Source organism: Phoenix dactylifera, chromosome 14, assembly GCF_009389715.1.
Source record: "Phoenix dactylifera cultivar Barhee BC4 chromosome 14, palm_55x_up_171113_PBpolish2nd_filt_p, whole genome shotgun sequence".
Classification (NCBI taxonomy): domain Eukaryota; kingdom Viridiplantae; phylum Streptophyta; class Magnoliopsida; order Arecales; family Arecaceae; genus Phoenix; species Phoenix dactylifera.
In genome coordinates, this window is record NC_052405.1 from 21,721,931 (window position 1) to 21,732,414 (window position 10,484).

A 10,484-nucleotide genomic window follows, 5' to 3' on the forward strand; every position below is an offset into this window, starting at 1 on the left:
GAACAGAACCCTTCTGTTCGGTTGAGGGTTGCCGAACAGAAGGCTTCTGTTCGGCACTGGTCAGCCGAACAGAAGCCTTTTGTTCGGCGATCCAGTGCCGAACGGAGCACGAACCGTGAAAAAAAAAAATTTCGAAACAAGGTGGAACACGTACCTTTGCGGCCGATTCTTCGTCCCAAATCACTAGTTGCTTGTCCATGCTTCGAATGGGGCTTAAATCTCCTTCAAAGATCGCCTAAACGATGTAAATGGATCGAGGGGTTTAAGGGGGGTTTGAGGGGGGGTTTTTTTTTTCTTTTCAAAACGAAACGGAGGAGGAGGAAGGGGGGTGTATGAGAAAATCTCAAGGGCAATATGGTAATTACACTAAAGGTTAGTTTGGGTATTTTTTTTTTGGTTTTTGGGGGGTGTCCTGAGCAATAGGGGGGGGTGTATATAGAACTACCCTTTAATTAGCTACCGATTCCCTTCTAGTTTTCGAGGGCGTTCATTCTGTGTCTCGCTCGCTCTCTCTCTTTCCCCCCTTTCCCCCTAGAGCGTCCATGGTCTGTTTCTGCGGTGCTCCTGCCTGCGCTGTACCTTGCAGGCCCAGTATATCTAACATCCTCCTCTCCTCTTCCAGAAGCCTTAGTCCCGGACTCTCAAATGATGTTTCGCTTGCAAGCCCCTTTCTATTCTCTCCTCTTTCGGCACTGAGAGCCTCACCTGCCCTTTCATGCAGAGCTCACACAGCCGCGACTCCAACTATCCGTGAAATCTGCAGCGGGAGTGTGCCAGAACACATACTGCAGAGGTGCGATTTCTCTAACTTTTCTTGTAATATGGCCTCATTGAGTCCTCTTTTCTTATCATTAAAGTGTTGGAATGGTTTTATGGGAAATTATACCTTGCAATAATTACGTTTCTTTGGCTATGTTCATGGCGATTCTTGGTGGTAATGGATTTAGTCAGGTTTTATATTATTAATTACTTGTTTACTTCCTAGCCGGTATCTTGGAGTAACTTGCTTAGTTCTGTTTTACTTTGATCAAGATTTGACTTAGATGTTGATCAAAATTTGCTATAATGAGATCAGTGCAGACTGTCAGGTTGATTGATTACTGAAATCATGATCGCTGAATGAAACTTTAGTTAGTATTTGGAGTAGAAAGCTAAATACTTGTATTAGATTCGTCATGTGGCATAGTGTTGACTATGATTCATATGATGTGTAATGGAAAAAAGTAACATGATAGAGCTAGTCAAAAAGAAAGTTTTTTTTTTTTAATTGAGAATGGAGGTCTAAATGCATAATGAAATAAAAGGGGGAATGAGACTGGAGGACCTAGCCTGGAGATGTGCTCACCCAGTCAGGAGGAATCGCTAACTCCCACACAAGCCCTTTGGAATATATAACAATAGTTAAAGAACTTCTCTTGACCTTGCAATAGTATGTATAAATTAGACCCCTCATGCTTGTCATATTGAAGACAACAACCATTTGAGGTAGCTTATGTGGAGATCAAACAGGAAAACATTGTCTCGAAACTAATTTGGTGCATGTTTTGTAGGATGAAAAGAAATAAAGTAGCAGTAGGAGTACGGCAGGCTTCAATTATGAGAAGATTGATAAAACTAGAATGTGAAAGAACAATAAGTCTTGAGAGGGATCAGCCATAATTGAGGATATCCTTGTCCACTCAGAAGAATTATTCCAACTCCATAACCACTAAACAAGCTTCAAAATCCCCCAAAATATTATCATAGCGGGTAACCATCCTCTTTTTTTACCAGTAAATAATATATAAGCATATTTGGTGCATTGAAGCCAACAATTATCTTGGAAACTTATAGTTTTAAATACTATGACTTTGAACTATGGTATGTCGTACTGGCCCGAACCGAGGGGCAGTACGTAGCATACCGCACCATACCAGTTTGGTATTAGTACCTGGTACGGGTGGCGTACCGACATTTGGTATGCCAAAAAAATTTTGTACTGTACCGTACCGACACTGTGCTAGCGGTACGGGATCCGGTATCGAGACAGCGAACCTTGCTTTGAACCATACTATTTCTCATTTTGAAACTCCATCATTGTCTTCTTCTTTGATGATCCTAGAATTCATGAATGTTTGAAGGGCCATGCTCAAGGTTTGTCGTGCCAGCCGGTACCGTACCGTTTCGAATGTACTGTACCGAATTGATACGTAGTACCGTACTATACTAATACTTGGTATGCCGAATTTTACAGTATTGTACCGTGTACTAACACTGTAATAGAATGGTACTAGTACGGAGTTCCGTGCCAAGATGGCGAACCTTGGCCATACTGTTCAACATCCAATTTGGCATGGAGCTAAATTGCCAAAGGATGCATATTTATGCGTTAAATATTTACTTTGATATTTGTTGGATCACTATCAAGCGAATAACTTGATATAGGCACATATCTGGATTGGCTTGTGTTATGATATTAAAAGTTGAGGATGAAGAACATTTTTGTTGAGTCATCTGATATTGGAAAACATTGGATGAATGAAACTTGAAGATGAAGTGAAGCACTTTATATATTACGTCCCATGCAATAACAGATTGGCTTGAGACTGAATTATCCAGCTGGTACCGAAATTTTAATGGAAGATGGACTTTGAGACCAATTAATATCTGCACTAGTTTAAAATAGGGAGTTCAACATCCATAGCTTGAATAGTTATGCATAACATTATAAAAGATGGGTCATGCATCATGGCAGTGAGTAAGAGCATTTTGATTGTTGCAAAGGGTAAGTCAAGTGATCATCTTCAAAGTGGGGAAGGCCAGAAAGATTAGAATGATAGATGTATTTTATTAGTGGCACACCGGCCTGGAACTAGTATGGTACGTATCGTGCTTTGTCATGCTAATGCTTGGCATACACTATCCTAGCTTTGTGCCATGCATTGGTATATAGATGGTATTATGCTAGTGCCACATGCCACTGAGGCATTGTCATGATATGTGCCTTATCATATTTGTGTGTGTTGACTTGACAGTTTATACATGATCCAAAAAAATGTGCAAAGAAAGCAAATAAAACACAGGAGTTTGGGGAGGAAAAGAACAGCCTAGAAAACTCAGGTACCCGATAAGAGTGTTTGCCAAAAGGCTTAAAGAAAATCAAGAAAGATTCAAGGCCCCTGTTTAGTATGCACTAAAATGTATTGTAATAAAATCTTATTATTATATATGTAAAAATGTTGTAGATGTGTTATTGTAGAAACTTATTGTGATAATGAATTCCATTTTGTAATATCATATGTTGATATGCCATCTTTGTTTTATAATTTCAATCATATTCTATAAATATTAATATATAATATAACATATTACAGAAAATATTACTTCGAAATATCATAGTATATGATCATTTAGTTATCAAAATGATATTGATTACGTACAAGATAAATTATAGATATAGATATTATAACAATATTTTTTTTTAATTATTCAATACATATAATATGTTAACAATATTTCTAATATGTAAGTAATTTCAGTAATACTGTTGGTAGTTAATACATTATATCATAATTGCAATATTGATCATCATACTGTATTATGATATTTATGTAATGTAGTTGTTATAAAGTTAAAACATGGCATGATATTAAATGGACAAAAGGAATTGGCATAAAAAGTGGTCATAAGGCTATTCCAAGGTAGACATGAAATAGTTCTGTCAAGAAAAATGAGCCTAAGATAGTTTGACTAGGCATAGCCTATTCTAGGCTTATGCTTGGTTTGTGGTGTTTGGCTGGCTAAGACCCTATTCCAGGTTCTATGGCCTACCAAACACCACCAAAGTTTCAAAAAAAGAAGAAGGGGAAAACCCAAGGAGTTTTGGAATAGACTAGAGGAAGAACAAACTATGAAAATTAAGATAAATGTTTAAAGAAAACAAAAGAAACACCTGAGAAGGCTTAGGGATCAAAGGGATGAGAGAAAGGGCCATAATGGTTCTGAGATAAGAGAATCAGTTTATGAGACCCCAAAAAAGGCTTATGGATGGAAAAATTTTGGCCAAAGTCTTGATAATCCAGTTTTAGTTTATTTTAGTTCATTTGGTATGGATTAAATTTGTTTCAATTTCAGTTGTTTAAATGGTTTCAGCAATTTTGGAAAAAGTATAACCGAACACCAAAAATTAGTCAAGAAATCATATTGGACATTATCTAAAGTTTTTTTTTTTTTTGGACCTTTGAGTGTATTGTTTTGGTGGTTTGTGCTGAAACAACATACAAGCATGCGTGTGTATATGTTAATAAACTTTGTGAACACATAAAGTGTTAATAATTATATTTTCTGTTGTTTTAGAGTGTAACATATCAGTTTATCATTTAATAACAATTTAACACATAAAGATTTAAAATGTTTATTACATTTAGGCACCAAGATATCCATGTACATTTCAAAAAAAAATACTTCTCTAAATATAATTTGAACCCAATAGCACTAATATCGCTTGAACTTGCAAAATTCAAATTTGCTTTTAGGAAAATGGTTCTTGAAATCAGAAGAAATGAACACAACAATAATTTATGCTTAGTCATGTGTATGGCTGGAACCTATTAGATGGTTAGATGAGGTTAATTATGTGGGTAATCTATCCTTTAATATGTCTTGGCATTCTTAGAGCAAAAAAGTATTTGTGCAAATTACTGTTGTTTTATTGTTTATGGTATTGTTCATGCTCACTATGCATTAAAAGTTACCAGTGTCATATAAGGGTGTTTTAGGAAATAGAAAATGTTACTTTAGAATTTATATCTAATAGGGTCTTTTGCTGTGTATTTCTCAATTTTCTGGATGATGGAAAATAAGAAAAAGGAACTTCTTTTATGGCCAATTGGTGCCATCTTTCCCTTACTTTAACTTCTTGTTCTGATCAGATTGTGAGGATTGGATGGCTTAGTTTATTTTCACTTCTCTTTAGGCCTTTCTCCCTCTCTTTCCTTTTTGCAGTTTCATATTATCTTTTAGGATCATTTTGCTAACGTGTTTGAGTCCTGAATGAGCAAAATAATCGTCTAAAGGTGATGTTTGGGAAAGGATACGAGTTTACTATTTTTGCTATTTTTTATTCATCTTTATCTAGGAAATTGATCAGTTTTAATATAATGAAGTTTTAGGCTGTTTAAAAGTTCTGGTTGACTCAAACGTTACAAGTTAGAGACCTTGAATCATCATAAGCAAGTTGGGTATCCAATAACAAGGAAACATTGTTTTAGGTTTTGTAGCAAGGTAGGCCGAACCGGACCGAACCGCTTGGTTCGGCCCGTACCTGTCGACTTGGTGGGGAACTGGGTTGGTTCGTCTATTAAATTCGGTTTCGTCCCTGAACCAGCCGGAACGGATTTCGAACCGGCTGGAGAAGGCTGGAACCGTCGACCCGATTTGGAACCGGACCTGAGTCGACCCGGCTAGATCTCCACAGTTTTGACAGCACAACTTGAGTGACAATCCTAGATTTTTGGTGGAAGCAAGAATGTTGTCAAATCCACTAAATAGCATAGAAGGCTCTGCAAGTATCCAATTTACATGGCAGTTCACTAATATCTCCAAAAGTGGCATATATTGGTTGACCATCTATGTTTATTGTTATACTATTATTAGAGGGAAATTTAACCTTCTTCAATGTAATATTTAGAGTTGGAGATTTTCATTGGCATCTCATATGTGTATGCAAGGAAGATTGATCAGTTATTCTTATTTTACAGCATTTAACTGCTTGATTAATAAGGTTGAGACTGCTTTTCAAAGAATATATACTTTGTTCCCAAATGAAAATATGCTTTCTTCCAAATTAAGAGTATATGACCAAAGCAATAAACTTCAATTCTCTGTCCTTTGCATGCTAACGTTCTCTGTATTTAGCTTTTAAAATAACTTGTCTTTCATCTGTATGTGTCCATTATGTTTTAATTGTGCAGAGCTGAAGAAATTGGATATGTTTTCCCTACTGCTGTTCAACATCAATCTTTACCACTTCTACTCTCTGGACGGGATTGTGTGCTACATGCTCAGGTTTTTTAACACATATCAACTAATTGTCTTCTATCAATCTTAATAGTCAAAACTATATGGTCTTTGATTGGTAGTTATCATATTCTTTCAATTTCTATGGAAAATAATGTATTGTACAATCTGGATAAATGAATGCTCAATTCTTGTGGTTTAGTATAAAATAAAATTTTATGGTGTAACGGGCCTCCGGGAGGGGGGATGCTAACAATGGCCATGTGTGAGCTGAAAGGATTATCGAAAAATAGATAATACATTCTTCTTATGAGTGAGATCTACAAATAGTTGAATAATATGAAAGGGGATATTTAATCTTGTCAAACCTTTTTATTTGTGTATTCTGGTCAAGTGGCAATTCAAAGTGGCATCACTAAAGGACCAACATATGGTATTGACCATGGTTGGCCATACCGCCCCAACTGGCTGGTTCGGGATGTACCAAAGTGACTCAACAAGGAACTGAGATTGTTCGCCTTGTTGGCTTGGTAAATAGGCCGAACCTCTCTAATTCAATTATAAACCCTCTCAACTCTTGGTTCATTTATAAACCTCACCCCCCCCCCCTGCCGCAAGCATCACCGGTAACTGTCCTCCTCTCTTCCTCACTTTCTCTCTCTCACTCTGCTAGGGTTAGGGTTAGGGTTTCCTTCGGCCATTCCCCTTCCTCCTTCCTCCTTCCTCCCACCCTCCCTCCTCTCCCTCTCTCTCTCTCTCTTGCTCCGGTAGGGTTAAGTTTAACCCTTGGCCCTCCCCCTTCTTCCCTCGCTCCCTCTCCAACTCTTTCTCTTCCTTTCCTTTTCTCCCTCTCCCCCTCCCTCTTAATGTTTTTTGTATGCCCTAGATGGCATGGTATGGACTCATGCTGTACCAAACTGATTGTTGGCTAGTATGACCTCCAGTATTGGTAGAAATTTTGGTTTTTCATTATTTTATCTTTTTAACAGTCTAGATAGATAGGAGTCGTTGCTTGGTGTAGTGGGAAAAGGCTTGGGTTGACAAGCGCAATGGTGTGGGTTCAGTTCCTAGGGCAGCCACTTTATACAAAAAAATAGCAAAGGTAGGTTTATCCTAGGTTTTGCCCCTCCCAAGACCTTGGATTGATAGGACTATAACTAGGTAATGTACTTTTAGGAATCTAGATCCTAGTTAATGGCTGATCAAAGGGGATTTTAAAGGGATTTTGTTGCTGGTCTAATTGAGCATTTATTAGACCCCTGGATTGCCAGGATCATAACTGGGTAATGTATTTAGGAATCTAGATTGTAGTTAGTGGCTTTGATCTAGATCCTAGTTAATGGCTGATTAAAGGGGATTCTAATGGATTGTGTTGCTGGTCCAATTGAGCATTTATTCGACTTTAGATTAGGAAACAAGAATGGTGCAATTGGCCTTTCTAAAGCCAAAGAGGAGCCTGGTACCTAGATTTACATCGAAGAAATAAAAGAGCCTTGGAGATATGTTTAGGAATCTAGATAGTAGTTAATGGCTTTGATCTAGATCCTAGTTAATGGCTGATCAAAGGGGATTCTAATGGATTGTGTTGCTGGTCTAATTGAGCATTTATTCAACTTTAGATTAGGAAACGAGAATGGTGCAGTTGGCCTTTCTAAAGCCAAAGAGGAGCCTAGTACCTACATTTACATCGAAGAAATAAAAGAGCCTTGGAGATATGCTCTGCTTCCTCTTTGGTGTCCCCATCCTTTCTTCTTTCTTTTTGTCTCTTTTCTCTGTTCATTACTTAATAATTATTACATCTTTTCTTCTGTATGCTGCTTCCTAATATATATGATGATTGATTGCTTGCTGCTTTCAGCAGTCTAAATAACAATCAGTTTAATTTTCTCTTTAATTCTTCTTGTGGTATCTTATTAAATTTAAGAATAAGTATTCCTGCAGGATTTGAAATCTGCTGAGCATTTAATCTCTTTGATGTGTATCAATATCTCTATTAGTTTTTAGCATTTTGATTTTTTTGAGAAATCTGCTGCTGTCTATTTCCTCACTCTTGACTTACTATTTTTGGATTATAAGATGATTGTGGAACCTTCAATTGAATTCTAATCACCTCAGGTCCATATATACCTTCTGTTCTCCCAAACCAATAGGACCCTAGAATAGATAAATTAATCCTCTGTTTGCTTTTAAATTCAAAATTAGGTTGTTGTTGCCCCCATCTTGGATTTTGGACCACAAGCAACTACTTTGACTAAACTCTTGTCTAACCTATTCCCTGGGTCCTATTATATGCTGCAGCTATCCACAGGTGAACTTGCATTACCTTCCCACATGAGTATTCTGTTTGAGAAGAGAGTGGAAATGTTATTTGTATTTGGACTGACAGACAGGTACTTAAAGATCTGCTTACTTCTTTTCTGTTGAACAAGAAATATTACGACATGACCTATGAAGTGATATAAGATTATGAAAAAACAATATTGTATGGGGGTTATAGTGGTTATGGTATGTTCCGAGCGAATGAAACAGCTGAATCACTGTAAAAGCTGCCAATCACTTAAAATTCAGGAATTTTTAATATTTAAAAATGATGGAAAAGTCGTCAGCTTTCTTGAATCATTCTATATGATTTGCTATGCCAGGGTGGTTGGTTTCTGATGTAGATTTTAGTGAAGTCAATAGCTATTAAAGCTGAGGTCTTCTATTGGGGGCAACATGCATAAAATTCGTTCAGAACTTGCATGCATATGTGTAAAGCAACAATTTGAAATAGAACAACTTTTGTGATTGTTTTACATTTTTCTATATATTAAAAGATATCTTTTTATATAGTTTTATGCATGGCTCGCCGTATCGGCCTGAACCAGGCTGTACAGAGCGTACCATACCGTATCGGTTTGGTATTGGTATTCTGTATGGGAGGCATACCAATACTCAATATAGGAGGTGTATCGATACTCAGTATGCTAAAAAGATCCCATATCGTACCGTACTGACGTAGTGCTAGTGTGGCACTGGTATGGGGTCTGGTACCGAGACGGTGAACCTTGGTTTGATGGATATTTGTGAATTTAGATGTCTAATTTCCATACTACTTGGTACCCTTGCATGGTGAGGTTTTAGGGTTTTGAAAAGGAAAAGTCAAGAAATTTAAGATCTAGTGTTGTTTTCATAATGAAAGAAGCTGATATAGACCAGCTTACTGTAGACTTTCAATTGCTGGATGATAGATGAAAGGCGCATAAAAGGGAGAATAATGCCTTGATAAGCAAACACAATGGAAAGAGAATAAAAGGGCCTACCATGTTACCAATGTTACAAGATTGTTAAACACTATATTAACCATTCAACTAGTATTCTGCGCAAGGTCTACTGTACCGCCCCATATTGCTTGGTACGGGGCATACTGTATCGTATTGGGAGAAAATCGGTATGAAACACATCTTCAAGTTAGTAGAAGTCCCATACCAGTTCGTACTGAGGCATACCGTCCCATACCGAGGTGCGTACTGGTCCATACTAAGGCGTAACGAGATGAAAATCGAGAAAATAGGTAACAAAGCTATTTCGGCACAGAGGTGTACTGCACTGTACCATATCGAACCGATAAGGTACCGTTACGGTACCCGGTACCGAGATTGCAGATCTTGATTCTGCAAACTATCATGAAGCAATTAGAAAAAAATGACTGAATAATTTATGAACTAAGTTGCTTTGTATGATCAAATATTAGAGATGGGAAACATTGAACATAATGACTTGACTATCGGAAGATAATTTGTAGTCAATAAGGAATGTGATGTTAGTATGGAATGAAGAGTAAAAAGAGAGTAAAAACATATAAATCAAGTATAGGTATACAGAAGTTGTACTGGAAGAAGAAGATGATGTGGAAGCAGGGGCAAAAGAAAATTTTGGTTGGACCTCTGTAGATAAAAGAATAAATAAAAGATAACATACATATGAAAGTGAAGGAACTATATAGAGGGAAAATGGAGGGAAGGAGGGAAAGGGCCTGTGACTTTCTCTAGCCAGTGTTGCATGTACATGAATATGAGGATCACATTAGGATGCATATCCAAATGTCTGAATTGGCAAGAAGGAAAAAAGGAGATATGGAGATAAGTAGCGAAAATGTAATGTTAACTAAATTATATATTTATACCTCTAATTTTCTTCATTTAAACATCAAAAACAAATGTTAAGAAGATATTCTTTGTTAAGGTCTTTCAAAACTTCCTAATTAACTTAAGAGTATAAGAAAATGACATTTTCCAAACTTATTTTAATATCTACATCCTTGGACAATCACTAGGAAAAAAAAAAATCGCTTCTAACATGAAAATTGGAGGATCATGCTCGTTGTTCTCCACCAATCTTTAAAGGTAAGTATCCTAATGTTTGATACATTTCTGACTTGGATACATATCTGACACTAGTTTTTTGGAGCCGGATGCAAGTATGCAGGTAACATGGAGTCTAGCATT

The 10,484-nt window shown here is 37.0% G+C and overlaps 1 protein-coding gene across 2 annotated transcripts in view; it reads left to right on the plus strand.

The window, feature by feature from the left end:
- Positions 1–475: 475 nt before the first annotated feature.
- The window catches only part of LOC103696541 (DEAD-box ATP-dependent RNA helicase 58, chloroplastic), a 52,883-nt gene continuing 42,874 nt past the window's right edge, over positions 476–10,484 (plus strand). Inside the window, exons 1-2 of one of the 2 annotated variants that reach the window (XM_008778206.3) lie at positions 476–793; positions 5,952–6,045. In XM_008778206.3, coding sequence (XP_008776428.1) covers positions 543–793; positions 5,952–6,045 — 345 coding nt within the window. In that variant the 5' untranslated portion in view covers positions 476–542. The remainder of the gene's footprint in view (positions 794–5,951; positions 6,046–10,484) is intronic. The other variant, XM_026800937.2, reaches the window with a different exon arrangement.